The sequence below is a fragment of the Bactrocera neohumeralis genome, unplaced genomic scaffold (genome assembly GCF_024586455.1).
Source record: "Bactrocera neohumeralis isolate Rockhampton unplaced genomic scaffold, APGP_CSIRO_Bneo_wtdbg2-racon-allhic-juicebox.fasta_v2 cluster10, whole genome shotgun sequence".
Lineage (NCBI taxonomy): Eukaryota > Metazoa > Arthropoda > Insecta > Diptera > Tephritidae > Bactrocera > Bactrocera neohumeralis.
In genome coordinates this window covers 6,021,005-6,045,399 of record NW_026089623.1, presented here as the reverse complement: position 1 = coordinate 6,045,399, position 24,395 = coordinate 6,021,005, and the positions used below count along the sequence as shown (strand labels likewise).

At 37.5% G+C, this 24,395-nt stretch overlaps 1 protein-coding gene and 1 long non-coding RNA gene across 9 annotated transcripts in view; one reads left to right on the top strand and one right to left on the bottom strand.

The window, feature by feature from the left end:
* LOC126764854 (insulin receptor substrate 1) overlaps positions 1 to 24,395 on the top strand; it is a 256,071-nt gene that overhangs the window by 21,774 nt on the left and 209,902 nt on the right. For all 8 annotated transcript variants that reach the window (XR_007668109.1, XM_050482474.1, XM_050482469.1 and 5 more), the window contains exon 2: positions 20,241 to 20,625. Coding sequence is in view for 7 of the 8 variants with exons in the window: in XM_050482474.1 (XP_050338431.1) it covers positions 20,241 to 20,625 (385 nt within the window). In the remaining variant the exon portion in view is untranslated. The remainder of the gene's footprint in view (positions 1 to 20,240; positions 20,626 to 24,395) is intronic.
* LOC126764948 (uncharacterized) lies at positions 1,580 to 3,366 on the bottom strand. The gene is made up of 3 exons (XR_007668145.1): positions 2,564 to 3,366; positions 2,028 to 2,504; positions 1,580 to 1,971 (listed from the first exon to the last, which is right to left on the bottom strand). It is a non-coding gene; the product is annotated as an uncharacterized LOC126764948 (long non-coding RNA).

The following is a 24,395-nucleotide window of genomic DNA, read 5'->3' as shown; positions in this document are numbered from 1 at the left end:
TATCAGAACCATCGAAAATTCTAATTGAGTCCTCTACGTCGCGCATTGATATTGCAAATTTTGGTATATGTTTTGAAACACTATTGCTCATGCGTATATCGTTGTTTCTCGCGTTTGTTTGGTTCGTGTCTTGTTCATCATCATCTCTTTCAGTTGCACCTGTAGGGAAACTGTAGTAGTTTGTAATTTCACCCTTATTTTCGTTAAGCTTGCTGTTACTCTCTGCATCGTTATTACTCTCGTTGTCTCGTTGTTGTTTTCGTCGTCTTCGTCTTCGTCTTCAATTATATCAGCTTCGTCTCTGTTTCGATCGGCCAACAAGTGGTTACGTCGTAAGTTTTTGAAAATGTGCAGCTTTATGTCAGCTACATTGTAGTCGATTTCTAACATGTTGCATATTGTTACTAGGTCGCTTTCGTTTAGATTCGTATTTATGTAATCTGCTTTCTGGTTGTATTCAGCGCTGCCTTCGTCGTATGTGAATCCAGAAAATTCTCTGAGGCGTCGGCGGTTACTTCTGTCGCCTTCGCTTTCAAAGATGTATTTATGTAACGTCGCAATTTTAGGCTTGCTGCTATTGCGCAGGCTGTACTGCATGAAATCGTTGAGACATGCCATTTCGGCTATGCTTTTTTTTTCACGTTAATTTACACTTTCAGTTTGCACTTTATTTTTTAGGTTGAGCCCCCATTTATGCGGGATTTTATTATGTTTGATCTATAAAAAGGATTTAAATATTATTTAGTTTAATTTATCTTATCATCTATGTGGGATTTTATTATGCGTGATGAGGAGAATTGATGCGCGTCGTCTTTTATGCCACGTCGTTTCGCGTCCGTCCTTTTATTCAAACTCTCCCTGTTGTAAGCTCGTAGAATTCTTCTTCTTTCAAGGCGTCGGTGGATGGTGGATGTCGATGCTTCTTCTTATTTACTGTGTGCGACGGCTGTCGTTTAACCCTTTATCACCCACATATATATGTATATTTTTCCGTGGCTAGCAAAAATCTGTGTCGATATGTATGCAGGCTCATATATAAACATACATATTTACGCTGGTTTGTTCGAGAGGCTGTTACAGCGGCAAGGGAAGCAGTGGCAATTGGCGATCGTTCGTTTGTGTTTGAGGCACAGCTCGGATTTTCTACCAACAACACAATGTTGTGACGCTTTGTCGTCGCGTCAGTTCTTCAACACATTGACTCTTCGACAAAACGTGAGCTTCGCCATTGGTTGTAAGTATGTGACAACGGAAATTTCGAATGAAGCAATAAGTGTACACATTTACATACAAAGTTGTGTGTAGCCAAATTTACAAATATTACATATATGTATGGTCTGTCATATAATCTTACATGCACACATAATTACATACATATGTACGTGAACATGCGCGACCGCTTGGTCTTTTAATATGCCATCAAACATATAATGCCCAGCAAATAAATATGTAAATATGTACAGTAGACTCGCGGTAACGTGAACTATTAAAAACCGAGCGTGTTTACGTTTGCGAGGTTGTTCACGTTTTCGAAGGTATAATTTTTAAAATTTTCAAATAAATTAAACATGTGTTTTAACTCAAATTCATTTATTTTTATTTTATTTCAGATTGTAAGAACATGTAATTTATATGTTTAGGTTTTGTTAAGAAAAAAAATACCCATTGAAATTATTGGAAAAAATGGGTTATCTTTTTTTGGATTTTCTTTTTTTGCAAATTGCTGAACACGGCTTTTTCGCGGTGACGTTTAAGTACGCTGATATCTGTTGGACTTATATTTTCATCTTCCGCCCATTCCAAAGCTTTATTAAAAATGTTGATTACTTCACTAGGCTCTATTCTTGTATGTGGTCTTTCCAGATTACTATCCTCGCTTTCACTTTCATCACTAGTTAAAACCTCGTTCGTTTCGGTTGAGTTAGGAAAATCTTCAGTCCATTCGTTGACATCAGCAATTGAAAAACTAACCTGCAAATACACAATTTAAATCAAATGAGTTATTGGATGGAAGAAAAGGTTCAAACCTCTGGATTAATTGAATGAAGCAGTTCTATTGCGCGTTCTTGTTGGCTGTTAATTGGTAAACAAATCCTTTCTCTCAAAGTAGCTAATGGAATATCCTCATCACTGTCTTTTTCATCTTCTATAGAGCTTAAATTGTTCGTCCAGTATTTTGCTATTGTTTCCTTTTCAAGACGTTACCAAGCTAAATCTAAATAGCCAATAGCGTCTCTTAACGTCAATTTCTTTAGGGCTTCAATAACATCAGTCCCTGTGGCTACAATTGATGCCAAAAGACTGTTTCTGTAGAAAAGTTTTGTAAGACGTATGGCATATTGATCCATTGGCTGTATGAGTGGAGTGACATTAGGTGGCATAAACATTGCAGTTATTAACTCGTCATCTGATCTCAATTCATTTTCGGGAGGATGAGATGGAGCATTGTCTATCAACAGCAGAGCTTTATTGGGCAATCCTTGATCTTTTAAAAATTTCCTGACCTACAATAATAAGAAATACATATGTAAAAGTTTGAAATCACTAAAACTGATTTTTTAACCTGTGGTACAAACGAATGGTGAAACCAATGTTTAAAAATGGCAGCCGTCATCCATGACGACTTGGAGCAATTGTAGTCAACAGGAGAATCAAAATTTTTAAAAGAGCTAGGATTTTTTGCCTTTCCAATAACAAGAAGTTTAACTTTATGCACCCCTGTTGCGTTTGTACAAGCCAGAAAAGTGACACGCTGTTTTCCGTTTTTCTTCCAGGAGCATTTTTTTCTTGTGAGGATACGTATGTTTTGTCAGGTAGCAGCTTCCAAAATAGTCCCGGTTCGTCTGCATTATATATTTGATGGTGCGACAGACCTAGCTCTTTAACTTTGGCTTGCAGCTTGTTTTTGAAAGGGTCCACAAGTTTAGGTCTAGAAGATAACTTTTCTCCTTCTTCTTTTTCTTAATTGGCGTAGAAACCGCTTAAGCGATTATAGCCGAGTTAACTAACTAACTAACTAACTTAACTTTTCTCCACTTATTTTAATAAAACGCACACCATAACGCTTCTTAAAGCGTTGCAACCATCCATCACTCGCATTAAAATCACTTTGAGTTTCTTTAATTATTGAATGAAAAAATTTAGCTTTTTCTTTAACTATCAATCCATTGACAGGGTCATTTTTTTGTCGCTGTTTAAGGAACCAACTGTAAAGCGCTTTTTCCATTTTAGGAAGTTCAGAACACTTCAAAGTCTTCCGCTTTCCAGGCCCAGCAAATGTACTGTTAACACATTTTAAAATGTTCTCTTTTTTTTGTTGATAGCGCAAATTGTTGATTTTGCAACACTGTACTGGTTTGCTAAGCATCCACATCGATCCACCCCAGTATACTCATAAGCAATAATTTACGGGTATTCCCCGTTTTATAAAAACGATTCGCATAATTAACAAACATATGTATGCATGTAGAAAAGAAAATAACGTTTTAAATGCATTTTAAATTTGTTCACGTTATAGGGCTTTCTCACCGTGTTCACGCTACCGAGTAGTCAGTGTAAAAAAAATTATGTTCATGTTAGCCGGTGTTCACACAAGGCGGTGTTTTTGTTACCGCGAGTCTACTGTATATAACTTATTAATCCTACATTAATTAAATATTTAGGTAATAATGCATGCAGAATTGAGCATTTTCGGTGTTAATGCTAATTCAATGTAAAGAAATGTACGCCTACAGATTCGTTTATTTTCTATGCGCAACCGACTCGGTATATAAGTATGTAAACTATATATGTATGTATATTAAAATTTACCTACATAGATATGTATTTCAGGATGATTCCATAAAATCATTTAAAATATATAATAGAGTATATTTTGTATTATTACCCAAATAATTAATATAAGTTTAAGGTAATTAGTTTTAAATTTATGCATTTACATTAAATGCATAATGTCTTACTACGGATAATGGCCGACTTCAGGAGCTTTTTTTTTGGCATTTAAATACATCTCTGAGGCTGATTTCGTTATCACTTCCCTGGTTGCGCTGTAGGCGGCGTCTAGCTGAGTGACAGAGCTTCCTCAGCTTGGCAATTTCGTCGTTCCACTAGTATACCGGTTTTCGATTGTTATAGTATCTGTCCTGCGCATAGTTGCATCGCATGCTGCAACTAGTTCTTTCCGCACGGCGGATACTAAGTGGGCAGCGTTTTCGCCTGATACATTTGCCGTACTCCAGACGCTCTCAAAAACGCCAGAATCAAATTCCTTTTGCCGCCAACTTCGTTTTCGAGAGGTGTTTCTCGGACAATGTTCCGTTTCTTGGGAGAACGAAATTTCAGCACTTATGGCCATATGTCGCAATTTGTGTACATATCTGACACCTTCCACTTAGTATGCCTACTAAGCGCGTCGTTAGCAAACATTAAGTCTATTATTGAACCTTTATTTCCCTTTTGAAAAAGTTCGTTTGACTCAAAAATTCTAGAATGAGGCGACCACGATGATTAGTAATTCTGCTGCCCCAAGCAGTAGACCATGCGTTAAAATCTCCCGCTATTATTATTTGCGATTTGCTTCTGATTTCTAGAGATAGCTCCAGGAGAAAATCTTCAAATTCGCTAATTGTTGCACTAGGACGAGCATAGCAGCTTACAAAATATATTCCTTGTATATTCGCCCATGTAAAGCCGTTATGGGCTTCATTGGAACGTGATGTGAAGGCTTAACCTTTGCAGGCCCATATTGCCGCCTTGCCACTTATATATTTACTCCGAGTGCTTTCCGAACGTTGAGAATATTGTTCGCTTAATAGGGCGACATCTATGTTTTCTTCTTGCACTGTCTGTTTTAGAAGGTCTTGTGCTGCAGCGCAATGGTTGATATTTAATTGCAATATCTTCATTATTTCGTTGACTTCAACATATCTGCGTATTTAGGACAAACCGTACTTAGAACGGAGTGCTCCCCTTTGCAGAGCATACAACTTGGGGAATTTGTACATGACTTTGCCACGTGACCTGGAGTTCCGCAACGTGTACAAAGCGAAGACCTATCAATGGGGCTGCAACATTTGTGTGCTATATGTCCTAGTTGGAAGCATCTAAAACAACGAGTAATAGGTGAAAATTCCCGGAGGCGACAGATAGACCACCCGATCTTAACTTTACCACACTTGAGTAAAGTTTTGGCATCCTCAGCTCGTAGGCATATAAGAGCTATTTGAGTGCCACTTCGAGTTTTCCGCAGATTTTTTATATTTTGCTGCCCCAGGTTTTGGATCCCACACTCCTTTTGTAATGCCTCACAGATTTCTTCAGGCGCAGTTATCTCGTCCAAGTCTTTGCACATAATGGTAATAATATGGGTTTTTGACTGTATTACGGCCATCTCACCAATAACTCCCTCTAGGGCGCTTTCGAACGTGTCGGCTCTCTTTTCTGCTTGATTTTTTAATTCGATTAGAAGGTTTCCTTTGAGGGTTTTTCTATTGTACCTCACGTTTGAACCCAGTTCTTCAGGCCTCTGTCACATTTTAGGTTTTTCAGGATATCGGCATACGACGCTCCCTCCTTTTTTGTTAAAATAATAGCGTCTGGTTTCGATCTGATTCTCTTCTCGATCGGTTTCTTCTTTCTAGCAACGTCTATCCATTTCTCGCCTGCCGGCTTGTCTCCCAAACCATCTTTGTGCATGAATTTAGTGACCTCACTGTATGTTGCTTGCACTTTGTGGCTCATGTTTTTGGGCTTCTTCGTTGGTGGCAAATATCTCAATATCTCGCGTGGTCTCTTTGGTGCATTTTTTTCACTTTGAATAGGGGATACCTGCGACGTTTTCCCTACCATGACTCTTTTCGACGGATTCTCTTGCTTTTCTGCCTTTTCATACAAGCTTGTGATGCAGCTTACAAGATCACGCATAGCTTGATTTATGTGTCTCTGGCCGGACATCATGCTTTCGAGCTCTCTAATTTTTTTACCCAGTTTGCAGAAAATGCTGGGATTTTCATTATTTTGAAGCTGCTCAGATTTACCACATTTGTCTGTTTGGTCGGCAGTTTCACATCTTTTTGCTGATCCAGCAGCGGTTGATTCTCCATGTTTGCCTTTTGGAGGCGTTCTCAAAATTTTTGAGTTCCTCCGAAAAGAATTCTCTGGTGTACATCCCAAACTATTCTCAGAGGCCATAACTCAGAAAATAGTTGGGAACACCTGTCAGTGGGTACGTTCAGTCCTTTGCCCTAACAAACCTTACTTGTATTTTGTTGGCTGGGAATGCCGTAACCAAAAGCAAAACAAATAAGGAGAAGAAGGAGAAACGAAACAAAAAACAGCTGACTGACCAAATCAAAACGGCAAAAAATAATTGAAAGCTCGTTTTGATTCGCTGTTACGTGGGGAAATTCCTATTTAATTTTTATGTATATTTGCCAAAAAAAAGGGGCAGGTAAGTGCCCAATAAATTCTAATGAACCAATTTTTGTACTTATCTAATTTTTGTGATTAGCCTCCAATCAATTAAAAGTCCAGTTCCAGTCTCCCGGTAAGTCTCGAACCAAAAAAAGTTTGCTATCACTTTAAAAACCACAAATTCTTGCAGATTTCCTAGACCACAAATAAACACGTCTACTTTCACTGACTGCTACTTTCACGTCCGTTGTTTCACGTTGACAAACAAAAAATCCTCTCTCAGCCAGGCCCTGTAGCTTAACTCTAAGAGGTCGCTATTTTTTTTTTAGGTTCCCATACATTTAACATAGGAGTTTTCGTTTTTTCATCCAAACTAAAATTTCACCAACTAATTTTCGTTTCTCAAAAATAACCATCACATATTCAGAAAGTTCACTTTTCAAACTTTAAAAATTTCTGCGACAAAGTTTGATTATATCAATTAGACTATTAAACAAATCGATTTGAAATTTGGATTTTTTTTAATAAAAGTAAAAAAGTTTCTGAGAATAATAATTTTGTCGCGGGAATTTTTAAAGTTTGAAAAGCCAACTTTATGAATATCTGATAATTATTTTTGAGAAACGAAAATTAGTTGGCAAAATTTTAGTTTGGATGAAAAAACGAAAACTCCTATATTCAGTGTATGGGAACCTAAAAACAAATAGCGACTTCTTAGAGTTAAGCTACAGCGCCTGACTTGAGGGAGGGTTTTTTGTTTATCAATCACTTGTATTCATATGCATACAAACATATGCACGGTACGCGCACGCGCACTGATAAACGATAATATCACGATTTGAGTTTGAATTGTACTTACTAATTGTAGATGCGTATGAAAATTAAAATGAAATGTAATATTGTTATTGATGTGAAACATCTATAGGCGCGGGTAAACATGATTGTCGCCGTGGCGATACAGGCCGTGGTTACGATCACCACGCTATATTATTATTATTATGGAGTATATGGGCGATACGCAGTCTATATGTGTCATATATATATATATATATGTATATGTATATGTATATTTTTACGCTGCTTGCAAAAATCTTACCGAAAACACAAACGAACGATCACCAATTGCCACTGCTTCCCTTGCCGCTCTAACAGCTTTACCAACAAACTTGCGTAAATATGTATGCGTATGTATGATCGTGCATACATATCGACGCAGATTTTTGCCAGCCACGGAAAAAAATTTTAGGATTGATAAATATTATAAACCGAAAACAGCTATGTTGCCACTTTTCTCACTTCTTTCTGTGAAGAAACATCAGAAAGTTGTTCAATTTATAATTTTTAGCTTTAAACACCGTCGCGAAAAGACGCTTGTAGGCAAAGGCACGCTCCGGGAGATGTAATTGTGTTTGCTCTTATGCCTGTTGAAAGTGCGCTTGCGTTCATGAGTGAAAATGTTGCTGTTGTGTGTTTTTCTGCAAATTTGGGCATCGACTGTTTGGCTGCCATATTGACTTGTGTCGCAGCTGATGCTATTTGAGACAATTGTTGTTTTTCTAGAACAATGTTTGTAATTTTTGCGGGTGACATATCTACATGTGTACACATATCTGTATGTAAGCAAGAATGATGAGTACAAGATTGCGCAGATGAGAGACAAAAAATTTCGTTCTGCGCTTCTTCGTCACACGGCTTATAAATTTCGTGAAATATCTTGAGTAGCAAGTAAATATTGCTTGTTATAATAATTGATTTGTTTTTGGTTTATAAAAATGAAATAAAATAATTAAGGTCCGCGAGATTTTAGATTTTTATTGATTTATTAATTATTATTTTGCAATACAAAAAATGGAAAAATTAACTCATTTACGAAAATCACAGTGCAAGTTAAATATGAAAATAATTACAATTATAGATCAATTTGAATATTTAACATAAACCTTAAAATTAAAAGAAATATTTAAATTAAACAATTCAGTTTTTATAATGTCTTTTATTTTATTCTGCTTGTCTTTTTTATTTGAATATGAATCGAGGCAGATTATTTAGTTTTTTTTTGTAATATTTTTTAGTTATATTTTAGTCATATTAAAAGTTATTTATATAATCTATACATTTATTTCTTAAATTTGCTTATTTTACGTTTCTTTTGATAATTGAATTTCGCAATATTGGCATTAAGTTTTCAAATTTCAAAGAACATTCGAGATCTAAAAAACAACTTTTTAGCCTGTAGATCGCAATGTCAATGTCAATAGCAGCGTCTTCAATGCACAATTCATTCAAACTATTTTCCATTTAAAGGTCTGCACAATCCTCAGTCACGTTAAAATCTTCAGCAGGTATACACAGTACTCGCACTTCTTGAGGTTGGTCAACATTTATCAACAATGAAGTCACTATTTTCTTATTTTCCCTGCGCTCAGCTCTGGTACCTCGCTGCTCATTTTCACTAGCTGCAACGTTATAGCTACAGGGAATAGCTCCTGGTTTCAAAGTCCTTTTGGCGGCAAGGCCTATGAAAAGTTTTAAATTAAAATATTTTAAAACAAAGGGGATTTATAAACTTACCCATTTCGTACATCCCGTTTCCAATAATGTCGTCATCGTTGAAGTGGTCCATACAAATTCGCCATGTTTTCGGCTTAAATGCTTGATTATTTCTACAAAATTGGATCCACTTTTTTTGCTGCCCTTTATCGGAAACATAAAAAATGTTTTCTTCACATTTTTATTTCTTCTTCTTCTATCACTGACACAACTTTTCACTACACACTTCATTTTGTTATTTAAATACAAAATTACACGGGTAAAATAAATTGTTTCTATATTCACATTGATTGGTAACACGAATTTATAGCTGTCAAATTTTTTACTGCACCGTGTGACGTAAGCAATTGTTTGTTTACATTTTTCAAGTATAACGGACCTGCGCAATGCTTAATCTCTTTTCTATCATTCTTGGTATGTAAGTACATATGTACATATGAGCAGAGCGCACTTGTTATTAACGATAAGTGATAATCAGGGGTGTTATGGAATCCAAGACAGAATTGCTTAGCTGTCAGAATTGCAAACCAATTCTGATTATCAATGGTGTCTCAGAATCTGATTGGATTTTAGTCTTTTCGAACATATGCAAAACCAATAATCGAATCAGCTGTTTACTAATGTGACACACAAACTTGCAAATGAATACATTTGGAAGCAATCCTATTAAAGTTTTTAATGAGTTCCCAATTAAAGAAAGATTTTAAGAGATAACATTTATCGAATGAATAAAGACACATTTGGGTGTTAAATTACGTTTATTACATTTTACAGGAAGCCTGAACATAATTTATTAAAAAATATGAATCTCTTTGAATTTTTTTTCCTGAAAACAATTCTGCAGTAAACGAACAACTCCACTTTTAACCCCTGTATTAACGTTTGTTGTGTCACTAACAATCATCTTAATGGAATTGCAAAGGTTAAATTTATCCAATACATTCCTTATTCCTTAAAAAAGTTATAGAAAGTTAATTAATGCTCTAAAAATATATTATTAAATAGAAACCTTCAAAAATTGACAAACTTTTCCCGTTTTCAAGAACCATTGCCGCTACTCTTACTTCCTTAGCTTCATTTGTTAACACCACGGCCTGCACTTCTTTCTTCCCAAATTTCTTGCTGTCGAAATGAATGCACCAAATGTCATCTCTTAAGGAATTCTTATAATTTTTTTCCAAGTTCAGCGCTGCTTTAATCATCGCTTTATATTTATTCCTTCTTTGGACAATTCATTGCATATTTTAGCGGCATTTATGGTGCTTACATGGGCTGTTGTTACCATTGTCACTGCTGCTTTTGTTGAACACTTCGCATTTCTTTTTCTTTGAAGAGGAGCTTTATATTCACCAACAGATTCAGCTGATGATATTGAAGTGTTGAGCGCCACTTTATTTAAACACGAGGTGCTTTAAACATTTTTTCTTAAAAGGGCAGCTTTGGAGGGATGCACACAAACTGCTTTAGCTGTCGTGTACCCAACTTCTCCATTTGTAGTTGTTTGGAGTTCATACAACTTTTTGTCCTCAGTTCCTAGCCAGACACCTTTTAAATCAGTCATATCACATAACTTGTTGAACGCCATTGTAACATTTCTGCCATCCGGGAATTTTAAAAATGTTGAATAATCATTTAAAACTTTTGTTATCTTCCGTTGTGCAGCTAATTCATTATACCTTCCTATAATCACGGTCTGTTTTGGAATCTGACACAATTCACTCAAGGGGTTTTCAATGTTATTGATTTCTCTTCTCTTATTCTTAGATTTTTCAAATGTTATTAAATTGTTTTCCCATTGTTTTGAATTTTTTAAAACTTCAGCACCACTTTTTTTAAAAGACATTGTTAATTAAAAAAGACACTACTTTCACTCCAGCCGCCACGCACTGAATGAGAGATCGACAGCTAAATAAAGGCAGCTGGCGCGACGCTAATACGAAGTTTCAATCATTCATAAAGCATTTACTCAAATTAACCGTTATCTATTTTTGTCATATGCAAAAATACGACGAATAACGGAAGCAGAGCAAAACAAAACAGACACAAAGAAAAGAACATAATCTCATATGGTGTTTTTTCTTGGCATATGTATGAAATTTTCATACGAATTTTCAAGTTAAATTCTGCGTGAAGTTTTTGAAATAAATCGAAAAATAAAAAACGCAGTTATCAAAAAATTCAAAAAGTTATACCCCTAGTGTAGAAGTTCACGCAAGTGAGGAAAGTTCTCTAATCGCCATTCACTTGGGAGGGGCCAGAAACGATTCTTTTACACATGGCTCAAGCAGCTCACAACTTCCGGTCCTTGACCAAGTATCCTCTGGGTAGCCTAAGAACATCCGATCGAAGGCGAGCTAAAGTGAGAAGGCGAAACATCCCCTACATAGGGTTGTGCGCTGGGTTTGGGAAAACTTCATTTCACACTGATTTTGTCATGTAACTAAAGCGGTTTACTTCTGGCATCTCGCTTTTTCTGAAATCAGCTGATAGAAATTCCCTGATCTCCATCGCCGTCAAATAATCAGGGAACGCGTTTGAGAGAAAAATGAGGGCCAATGGGAGAGATTCGTATCATATTATCCATGGCCGAACATTCGTTGTTGAGTTTTTTTTTTAAAGCGCTGCCTGTGCAGAAAGGGTGTTGATAAAGGGTATCGCTTGTAAAGTGTTTTAATTTTTTGATTTATTTGTTTATTTTTTAATTAAAAAATTGTATTTTAATAAAAAAAAAATTTATTTCTTATCTTTGCGTTACAATAAGACGATTCTAAAAAATAAAAATTTTCCAAAAATACTTTATTTTAATTGTAACCGCTGTGCAAGACCATTGATAAACCCTAAGGGCTTAGATGTAACATTCGACAGTTTGTGCTCTTTCATTTTTCGTATGACCGCGATAACTGCCAAAGTATAGAACCGCAACAAACTCCTTAGGTCTCTAGTCGGCAACTTATGGGGAAAAGACAAATAAATGTTGCTGGCAACATATAAGGCAATCAGCTGGCCGGCAACGCAGATGAGGAAGCTTCAGATGTGTCACATCTATCACAAGATTCCACTTGATGTATTCACTGTTATGATATTGCATCATCGAGCAGTACATCGACCAGACTTCAGACATACATTGAAAGCAATGAAGGCATTAACACCTTAATCGACTCCTCAGTGAATGGTGTACTTGGAGTCAAACCACCACCCATTGTAGACGAAGAACTCGAGTTGCCACGATAATCTAGAGTGAGCCATGTGAACCTTACCACCCAAGCGGGGATGGGATAACCGCTACAACACTGATAAACTTGAAAATCAATAATCAATAGTAATTACGATTATGAATGATTATTGGTGACGTGTGCGGATTATATAAAATCAATACGATAATAAATTCCAAAAATATAAATAATTTCTCAATAAGTGGGATTAAACCCAATGAAGAACTTTTAAACTCTGTTGGAAAATAAAGATCTTAATTAAGCTGAGAATATTTTCATTCTATTTTCATATTCAGATTTACTTATCCTTATATACTATTCAGAAATTTTACTTTTTTAATTAGGTTTGATTGATATTTAGTTTACAATTCCTTTTTCATATACATATGTATGTGCATCTCATTAGGATGTGTGTTTGATGGCGTTTTGTCGATCATTGTCAGCGAATTCTCTTTTGGTGTTACTCTGTGTGTTTTTCTATTTTAATTTTCACAAAATATTTGAAAATGTTTGTGAAATGTACTGTGGTACAAATAAGAGTTTTTTTAGTTTTGTGGCCTGCTAACTATCAGGTCAACAATTTGAGACAATATTTTGTGACTAAAGACTAGAGACTGTATTATGAATAGTAACTTGTCACAAATTGGGATTTTACCTCAATATGTCTCAAATAGTGGCTAGAGACTGCTTACAGAATTGCGTTATTAGAGCGTGCTGCATAGTTAATTTTTATGCGGGCCCAACATTTTGCTTCCCCTGGTTTAGAAGCTTAAAAAAAATCGATTTTTTTTACTTAAATTTCTTTAAAAATTATCTAAGAATATGCCCCCAAAGTTATAGATGGGAGTTCGAGATATTGTCGAAGCTAGAGCGTCTAGTAGGTATACGAGCGTTTGGGCAGACTTTAACAGGATAGAAAACAAACTAAACGTCGTATGAAATTGAGGCAAAGATTATTATCTTTAGCATTCAATTATTTTCTATTTAAAATTAAAAATTCAGGTTTGAACATATTTTTGAACAACGAAAAGTAAAAATTTTTAGGTAAAAACCAAAATTTTTTTAACTAAAAAAAATTAGAATTTTACACTGTTTTTGGATTTTTTTTAGTTTAACTAGAAGATATGTTATTAGCAAATATCAAGCTCTTTAAAATTTTTGTTTCAGATAGAAATTGAGGCAGGCATCCTGCTCGCCGTCCTGCAAATGCACATGCGAATGCTTTGGGCAATTGCTTCCCGAGGACAGAATATAAAAGATTTCGTATCCAAAAATAAAAATTTAAATATAAAACTATCAACCCTAAAAATTTCGCCTCAATCAATTATTTCTTTCCCTTTTGAAGCCCCAAAAACAGGCTCCTCCTTAAAAAGAATATCCATGAATGTAGTAGGAAATTATATATACTAGCCACTATTAATATTTTCAAAGAAATAATTAAATCGGAAATTCTCTAACCCATCAGAATGTATTTGAATACTTGCTATTAATATTTTCTCCTTTGGGAAGTATTAAAAGTTAGCAATTTTCTTACTCTATTGCGGGCTATTCAGTCGTTTTCTACACTTCTACACGAGTATCGATTTGATCTCATAAGCAGAGATTGCTTTAAGTGCCGCTAAGTATAATTATACGTTGTTACGTTGGAGGTTTATCTCTATGCGTCTACTTATGGCAAACTTCTGTCTGAAAAATGCTCGGAAAACTTCCCATAGATACAGTAGATCGAGAGAGAATCATTCCATTCAGCCTTGGTGCTTAGGTGTAACCTTCTACTTCTTGGTGAAGTAATGCTGCCCCTTTGGAGAAGAGCCAAAGCTATTACACCACTTAACTCTTTCATCCGCTGGGATAAGATTTCCTTACCTCTGTTACATCTTTCTGCTGTTATTTTGTTTGTGCTTCGCTACCTGACCGATTACAAGGTGACAAGTGTGCATTGCACCCGACATGCATGCAAGTATCAATAGTAGGAGTCTTAGCGAAGCTTTTGAGGCCCAAGCCACCGCCCCATTCATGATTATCGGCCGCCTGATTATGGTGTACAACCACTTAACAACCCTTTGCTTGCAGCCCAGGAGTTTACCAGCTGGTCGATTGCACACCATTAGTGCTTTAGTCGCTTTGACCATTGTTAGGAACTCATGCTGATTCTACGGCAGAATGGAATCCATTGTGAGACCAAGATATTTGACCACGTTGGTCATCTCTACCTCTCTGCCCCCAAGAGTAAGGTTCCTGTGCCCGGCAACGACCTAGGTCTCGTGAACTGGACGATGGTCGTCTAGAAAGGTTGATGTTCAGCTCAACCCCACTGTACCATCCATTAGCCAGGTTTAAACCCATTTGTATAAAGTCGCAGAGAGTGTCCTCGAATTTGCTTTCGGGTATAATAGCAATGTTATCTGTGTATCCTTGACTGCAGATGCCATTGTCAGTTAGCAAGTCCACCCTGTGGTCAACCTCTTGTAGTGCCGAGACGAATCCTGGTATCTCCTACTATGGTTTCAGTTATTCTGGGGCGCAGTACGGCCTCTATCCATCTCCTTTTCTCCAGTGCCCTCGCTCCGCTCTTGTAAGACGTGTTGTCAAGGGTTCGATGTCTAGGAAGGCGCATAACATTTCGTTTCTTCTTCCAGCGAAGTCTGCATCGAAGTTAGCTTGGTTGATCTGTAAGCATGCTGGTTCACATGTAGTAGCGATCCTTCGCTGCAGGGGAGGCACTTCTTTCTCTGGCTCTGTTTCTCGCTAGTACCTGAGGAGTCTTCCCCTCCCGAAGGTACCTCAGGTACCAATTTAAGTTAGCGTCGCTCATACCCATCCTGCGAGGGTAAAAGCCCGCCGGGATTACCAGTTTATAATAGTAATGGCAATCGGCCCCCTTTCACCTGCCAGATGCGACTCCCCGAAATCTGAGCAGCTGACCTCGTTACCGCTTCAAACTTAAGGAAACAGTGCTTAAATAACTTAAATTCTTTAAATATGCTATTGTTCTCAGTAAGTTGAAATACTAATGGGTCCAATCATATCACACAAGCAGGCGTCGTCATAAATAACGCGTCAAAAGTATATGCTCAACTTGTTTCAATATCAGCAATTGTGTCGTAATTTTTAAATAAAAATTATGGTAAACGCATTCTACATTTTTTAATAGTTTGCAGTTTAAACGAAACAAATTGGGTGAAAGAATAAATATTATTAAGTTGCACAAGAAAGGTCTAAAATAACCTCCAATTAGAATAAACCATTAGCAGAAATTGCACATCAGTTTCACAATTATCAAAAACTTTCTAAAAAGAAGAACAATCACTTCAAAGATACGATCTGGACGTCCTCTTAAGCTGACACAAAAATAAATGAGAAGTGGTGTGTCCCTTGTAAAGGCAAACGTCGAGATAACAGCGGCCCAGGTGACCTTTGGCGTTCAGTAAGAGTTGCCAAAAGCCATAAAAAAAATTTTGAATAAAGTATCATGGACGTATTGCCAGTAAAAAACCATATAATTCCTTGGGTAACCAGCAAAAATGTATAGCTTCCGCAAAAAAATATATATAGTAAATATATAAATAACGGGGTTTTCAATAGAGACGATACAAAAGTAGACCGATAAGGAAAGCAAATGACAACCATATTTTCCCGTTCTTTTCACATTTCTCTTCAGTAAGGTTTGCCTGGAGGATAGAGTCATGTGTAGAAGTTTTCGCAAGTGAGAAAATTATCTGATTGCCATTCACTTGGGAGTGGCTAGAAACGATTCCTTCACATATGGCTCAAGCAGCTCACGACTTCCGGTCTTATACCAAGTATGCTCTGGGTAGCCAAACATCAGGGTTGTTATGGAAAAGCATAAAAAGACCATGGCAAACGAAATAAGGATTACGTTTTAAAAGCGTGCACCTGGAATGTCCAGTCCCTTAATTGCGAGGGTGCCGCTGCCTAGCTGGTTGAAGTACTCGTGAAAAGCTGACATCATCGCCGGTAATGAGGTTCTTCAACATATCGCTGATTTGCGCCCAGGCCCCGACGGAAGAGAAGGACAATGTAACCACCAACCAGAGCGATCATGTTGTAATAGACGGAAGACACGACTCCAGTGTTCTAGATGTGCGTACGCTCTAAGATCTTAACATCGAGTCGAACCACTATCTTGTTGCAGCCAAGATTCGCACCCGCCTCTGTGTAACAAAGAACGCACGTCAACAAACACAAGGAAAGTTCGAGGTTGAGAAGCTGCAATCACAACAGATATCCAAACGATTTTCTACTCGTCTTGCACTCCTGCTCGTCCCGAGAACACTCGTCAACAACTCGGTATAGGGGAACTGTGGGACGGCATTTCAAGCTCCTTACGTACAGCTGCAACCGAAACCATTGGTTTTTGGAAAATGCAAAAGCTGATGCGACGAGGAGTGTCGTGTCGCAGCGGAGATAAAACAGACTGCCTACCTTACACCGTTACGATCGACCATAACACGTGCAGTATGAAATAGATACCGAGAGTTGAAGAGGGAAGTGAGTCGCATTTGCAGACAGAAACAGAAGGAGGCCGAAATGCGTGAGTATGAAGAGCTTAATAAGCTGGCCGACAGGGGTAATGCTCAAAAATTCTACGAAAAAATATGGCGGCTAACAGAAGGATTCAAAACCTGAGCATGCTGTTGTAGAACCCAAGGGGGTGATATAGTAGCCTATGCCAAGAGTATACTAAAACTCCACTTCTCCAGCCTGCTGAATGGCAGTGAATGTATAACGCTAGGAAAAGGCGAACCATTGCCCAACCATGAAGAAGTTCGAATAGCAATTACCCGTTTGAACAACAACAAAGCGGCTATTCAAACACGGCGGTGAAGAACTGATGCATCAGCTTCTTTGTAAAATATAGTTGAATGAAGGCATTCCCAACGATTGGAATTTAAGTGTGCTCTGCCCAATTCTATCGTCACTATCGTGGGATAAGCCTCCTCAACATCGCGTATAAGGTTCTATTGAGCGTATTGTGTGAAAGATTAAAGCCCACCATCAACAAACTGATTGGACTTTATCAGTGTGGCTTTAGACCTGGCAAATCAACAACGACAAGATATTCACCATGTGCCATTTGAAATGAGAATCGACACACACCACTTCGTCGATTTCAAAGCTGCTTTTGACAGCACGAAAAGGAACCGCCTCTATGCCGCAATGTCTGAATTTGGTAACCCCCCCAAAACTAATACGGCTGTGTAAACTGACGTTGAGCAACACCAAAAAATCCGTCAGGATCGGGAAGGACCTCTCCGAGCCGTTCGATACCAAACGAGGTTTCAGACAAGGCGACTCCCTTTCGTGTGACTTTTTCGACATTCTTCTGGAGAAAGAAAGAAAGAAACTAAACAGAGAAGGTACCGTCTTCTACAAAAGTGTACAAATGCTGGCGTATGCTGATGATATTGATATCATTGGTCTTAACAACCAATTGGTCTGGTGGGGAACGAGGGCAAGATAAAATATCTCCTGCCACAAACAAACAGGTGTCGCACTCGCGACTAGGCACCCACGTCACTGTTGATAGTTATAACTGCGAAATTGTATGTAGAGAGTTTCGTCTATCTTGGAACCAGCATCAACACCAACAACAACGTCATCGAAATTCAAAGCAGAATATCTCTTGCCAACAGGTGCTACTTCGAACTAATTAGGCAATCGGGAAGTAAATTCTTCTCTCGACGAACATAAACAAAACTGTATAAGTCACTCATTATTCCCGTCCTGCGATATGGTGATGGCAACATTTGATGAGTCGACGTTGCGAGTTTTCGAGAGAAAAGTTCTGCGAAAGATTTACGGTTCTTTGCGCATTGCCCACAGCGAATATCGCATTCGATGCTACGATGAGCTGTATGAGATATATGACGACATTGACATAGTTTAGCGATTTAAAAGACAGCGGCTACGCTGGCTAAGTCATGTAATGTATTATTACAACATTAATATATACATATATGTATTACAACATTAATTTTATTGAAATAATTTTAAATTCCTTTTTTTCAAAATTGATTGTACTGTAATATATTAAAGCTACTCTTTTTTTTGTTGTTTGTTGTTTCATGCAATAGTCATGCCACATTTCAAGTAAATGGCTGATTAGAACTTGAGACAATGCATTGAAAAAGTAGTTCTGAGAAAAATGTGATCAAAGTTTTATCGTCTGTTCAAACTGGTCCAGTTGCCACGACACTAAAACGGTATAACTTCGGAAATAATTTAAATATCTAAATTATCGAATTATGGAAAAATGATTTTGTTTCTTAATTTCTAGATTAGAATACCTCCTCAAGTAAGCTAAAACATTTTGAGAAAAATTTAGACAAATTATGAACAGCATAACAATAATAAAATATGTTAATTCCTTGATTTTCATCGAGATGGAGCTTAAATAATTTCCCGAAAATAAAAAAAAAACAAAAAGTGGAAATTTTCGTAATGTTTTAAGAAATAAATTTATGTTCCAACAATTGCATTCCAGTTTTCTTAATAAAAGCCGTTCATTATACTTTTGTCTAGTTATTAAGATCCTTTTAAATTACTGATACTATCAACTTCTTCAACAGAGATATTTAAAGCACTATAACTTCATAATTTCTTGACGAATGTACAAATTAATTCTAATCTATTGAATCGCCAATTTTAGATTTAATTGAACGTCATTGCTTTCCATATTTTTTGTTTCATTTTACGATCTTTCTTTTCTTCCACCAATTTTTTATACTGTTATAGTCCCTACGATTTTCTACGTATGCATACAAGGTGTGTTCCAAAGTAAACAGGACCTTTAAAAAAAAACAGAACTAATGGTTTTTTCTGCAAAATAAATTTATTTTATTCAAAATAGTCTCCTGTTTCAATACAGCTTTTTGCACGGTAGAAGAGCATGTCGAACTTGTGTTTTGGCTCGTTGGTCACCAGTATGCCGGTGTAAGCCTTTTGAATGGCCTCTAGTCTACATAACGCTTTCCTTTCATAGGCAAATGCATTCCGAAATAGGCAAAATTTTTCGAAAAGGAAGAAGTCGCACGTTGCCATATCAGGTGAATACGGGGAGTGGTTAATGGTTAAAATGTGATTTTTGGTCAAATAATCGTCCTTCGAATGTTGGATTCTGAGCAATTTTTGGTCGTCAGTCAATTTGAGCGGAACAAACCGTGCACACACCTTTCGTAAGCCCAAATCTTCGGCTAAAATGCGGTAAGTCGATATTTTGGAGATGTTCAATTCCATTTCCATGAACTTCAATGATGATTTCGGCTGATTTTTGGTGAATTCACGCACAGTTTCAATGGAATTTCCAATGATCACGGATTTTGACTGGCCCACTTGTTGATCGTCATTTATCTCCTCACGACCACTTTGAAAACGTTGAAACCACACGTGCACTCTGCTACGGGATAGGCAATCATCGCCTTAAACTTGTTTCATCAATTGAAACGTTTCGGTAAAAGTTTTACCAATTTTAAAACAAAATTTAATGTTGCCTCTTTGTTCGAAGCTCATTTTCGCACCGATAACACAAACATATTGACACTTAAAACGCAATAACTTCACCTTCAATCAATGAAATGTCATGAAATTCTCACTGGACAATCGATAAAGTCGACATATTGATGGCGCCACCAGGCGGCGCTATATTCAAAAAGTCCTGTTTACTTTGGAATGCCCCTTGTATTATGAAGATTGAACCTGGAGCCAATTATAGAAACCAGATTGAATTTCTTTTTCATCAACATTAATTATCCGATGGTTTATTTTCTAATTATAAATCACTTTTGATATTTTTTCAATAGCAAAATTGTTAAAATATGTAAAGCCTTTTATTTGAAGGACAATATCAAATACGATTTAAAGCAACCGCAAATGTAATATATTATATGTGCATAGTAAAATACTTCTTAATTCTGCCTTATATATGTCTTAAAATAATTTTGATGTCTAACTCTAAATATTTTTGATGTTAATTTTGAATATTAGTCGAAATTACTACTTTAAAAAATATTGATAATAATTGCATACCATTTACTTTATCTATAGGATAAAATGTCAAAACTTATCGACACGAATTATGAGGACGGTTTGATGTTATCTGGATACCAAAAAAAATTGAATACAATGAAAAAAAAGTTTTTTGTATTATACAGAGATACTACCCAAGAGGGCGCTCGGTTGGAATATTTTGATAGCATGAGAAAGTTTAAGTCTGGGTTAGCTCCCAAACGTGTGGTAAAATTAGAGAACTGCTTTAATATTAATCGGAGATTAGATACAAAGCATGACTATGTAATAGCACTTGCAACGAAAGACGGTGGCTTCGGCATGGTTTTAGAAACTGAAGCAGAAATGTTAAAGTGGCTGCAAGCGTTGCTTTCGCTTCAACGTAGTATTACGAATAAAGCTGATATTTTAATTCCTAAATTTGGTAAGTAACACAAGTTAAACGTTTATTTATTTATCTTATTACAAGACCCAAGTAATTCGAATCCAACAAGTCGTACATTGTGAATGAAAATAAGTTAAGGTTACAAAAATAATCTTAGAACTTCTTTTTTGGTGGCTAAGTTAAACCAAGTTTATTATTTTCCGCCTGGTCATTCCAACGTAGAAGAGGTCTCTCTTCCTCTTGTTAAAAAAAGACATCACTGACATAAAAGCAGCACGCACAGTTTCCCTTGGTAGCGACGACGCTGCTAGAACCAAAGATTTTTTGATACTTTCCAAATTGATACTCTGCGCCGATCACAACTGACAATGTGTTGAAAGAGTATAAAAAGAGGTCTCATTTCAAGGCTTTGCGATATTTGTATTTTTCTCTACCATAACTTTGTTGAAAACGTTTTGATATACATATACATTGAACCAAAAAAAACTTGTACAGGGAGATGTTTTGATTTTGGAAGTGCTTTCTCTTAAACTATTTCAGCTGTTAAGATGTAATAAAAAGTCAAAATATGCGAATATTATGTATTTTCCTTATTTTTATAAAAGTTGTAACAATAAATCAAGATCGATGTTAACTATAACAAAACAATTAAGATAAGAAACTCATAATGTTGTTCAAAAAGACTGGTGAGGTTGGAAGTATTGATGATAGTGGAACGGCTGAAAAAAAAATTAGGTGCCCAGGCTGAAAGCAAAGTTGCTCAGGGTATCAAGGAATCCCCTAAAATATCCACACTCAACTGTTTCGAACTTCTTGCTCTCACCCTATTTTAAGCGTATACACCACCAAACAAATCACACAATAAATATTGCAAATTTGCAAATTATTTGGATTTGTTGGTAATTGATTTGTAAGGAGTAAGAAAGTCTAAGCTTGGACAACGATTTAAATAATACTATCAAACATGGTGGAATCGGCATAGTGTGGTGTGTGGTACCTATGAAGGCAAAAGGGGTGCAGTTGGTGCAAATGACGTCGGTAACCTGGTTTTCATCGGAGAAATTTTGTAATGAATAATGTGAACTGTAATATACAACAGTTCTTTTGATCTTTGAAAACGTGATCTTATAGGATTTTTTAAATTTTGGGAGATAAAAAATATATTCCAATTACATTTTTTTCACTCCTGGATGCAACGGAAAAGTTTTAATAGTTTAGGAAATAGGACACATCAAAGACACCCATTTCGCCGTACAATTTTTTCTGGTTCACTGCACTGCATGAAATATTGCGAATGCCCTTTATTTTTCGATATATGGCGGCCATAGTGTTGCATGTGTAGCTGTAGCACATGAAAATTTTAATTAGCTCTGCTACTATCGCTACGCCAGAGCTTAGTACAGCACTTAATTTTTAGCTATTGCTGCAGCTATAGTTTTTTCATCTAACAAAACTCCGAGCAGAGCAGAACACATACTTTTACATTGTTATGCTATGGCTCCCGAAAAAGTGAGAGCAGTAGCAATAGCAACATGAAATGTTACGGGAGTAGCGTAGTTTTTCAAACGCTGATTATTTCATTGTTTGCCGTGGTCGTCATCAAAAGGGGGGTCTCTCATCCTCTTGTAGAACCCCCAAAAGTGATCTAGTCACCGATGCCCAGAGCATACTTAAATTATGGAGGGAACACTTCTTCAGCCTGCTAAATGGCAGTGAATGCACAACGCCAGGAGAAGGCGAACCCGATTCCCCAATCGACGACGATGGAGCCGAAGTTCCATTGCCCGATCATGAAGAAGTTCGAATAGCAATTACCCGCCTGAAGAACAACATAGCGGCGGGGGCCGATGGATTGCCGGCCGAGCTATTCAAACACGGCGCCGAAGAACTGATAAGGAGCATGCATCAGCTTCTTTGTAAAATATGGTCGGACGAAAGCATGCCCAACGATTGGAATTTAAGTGTGCTATGCCCAATCCATAAAAAAGGAGATCCCACAATCTGCGCCAACTACCGTGGGATTAGCCTCCTCAACATCGCATATAAGGTTCTATCGAGCGTATTGTGTGAAAGATTAAAGCCCAGCGTCAACAAACTGATTGGACCTTATCAGTGTGGCTTTAGACCAGGAAAATCAACAACCGACCAGATATTCACCATGCGCCAAATTTTGGAAAAGACCCGTGAAAGGAGAATCGACACACACCACCTCTTCGTCGATTTCAAAGCTGCTTTCGACAGCACGAAAAGGAACTGCCTCTATGCCGCGATGTCTGAATTTGGTATCCCCGCAAAACTAATACGGCTGTGTAAACTGACGCTGAGCAACACGAAAAGCTCCGTCAGGATCGGGAAGGACCTCTCCGAGCCGTTCGATACCAAACGAGGTTTCAGACAAGGCGATTCCCTATCGTGTGACTTTTTCAACCTGCTTCTGGAGAAAATAGTTCGAGCTGCAGAGCTTAATAGAGAAGGTACCATCTTTTATAAGAGTGTACAGCTGCTGGCGTATGCCGATGATATTGATATCATCGGCCTTAACACCCGCGCCGTTAGTTCTGCTTTCTCCAGACTGGACAAGGAAGCAAAACAAATGGGTCTGGCAGTGAACGAGGGCAAGACGAAATATCTCCTGTCATCAAACAAACAGTCGTCGCACTCGCCACTTGGCACTCACGTCACTGTTGACAGTAATAACTTTGAAGTTGTAGATAATTTCGTGTATTTAGGAACCAGTATTAACACCAACAAGCCTGGAAATCCAACGCAGGATAACTCTTGCCAACAGGTGCTACTTCGGACTGAGTAGGCAATTGAAAAGTAAAGTCCTCTCTCGACGAACAAAAGCCAAACTCTATAAGTCGCTCATAATTCCCGTCCTGCTATATGGTACAGAGGCTTGGACGATGTCAACAACTGATGAGTCGACGTTGCGAGTTTTCGAGAGAAAAGTTCTGCGAAAGATTTATGGTCCACGGCGAATATCGCATTCGATGGAAGGATGAGCTGTACGAGATATACGACGACATTGACATAGTTCAGCGAATTAAAAGACAGCGGCTACGCTGGCTAGGTCATGTTGTCCGAATGGACGAAAACACTCCAGCTCTGAAAGTATTCGACGCTGTACTCGCCGGGGGAAGCAGAGGAAGAGGAAGACCTCCACTCCGTTGGAAGGACCAGGTGGAGAAGGACCTGGCTACGCTTGGAATATCCAATTGGCGCCACGTAGCGAAAAGAAGAAAGGACTGGCGCGCCCTTGTTAACTCGGCTAAAATCGCGTAAGCGGTGTCTACGCCAATTAAGAAGAAGAAGATTATTTCATCTTATATCGGGTGATTTTTTAAGAGCTTGATAACTTTTTTTTTAAAAAAAAACGCATAAAATTTGCAAAATCTCATCGGTTCTTTATTTGAAACGTTAGATTGGTTTATGACATTTACTTTTTGAAGATAATTTCATTTAAATGTTGACCGCGGCTGCGTCTTAGGTGGTCCATTCGGAAAGTCCAATTTTGGGCAACTTTTTCGAGCATTTCGGCCGGAATTTCTTCGGAAATGTTGTCTTCCAAAGCTGGAATAGTTGCTGGCTTATTTCTGTAGACTTTAGACTTGACGTAGCCCCACAAAAAATAGTCTAAAGGCGTTAAATCGCATGATCTTGGTGGCCAACTGCCCATGCATCCCGAAAAATGCACTGTTTGGTGTGGTTTGTACGCTGGTGGAATCATTGGACCGTATTTTTTCAAAGATGCTGTTGGACGCAACGTTACGGTGAATGGCGATCGCTATCGTTCGATGCTAACAAAC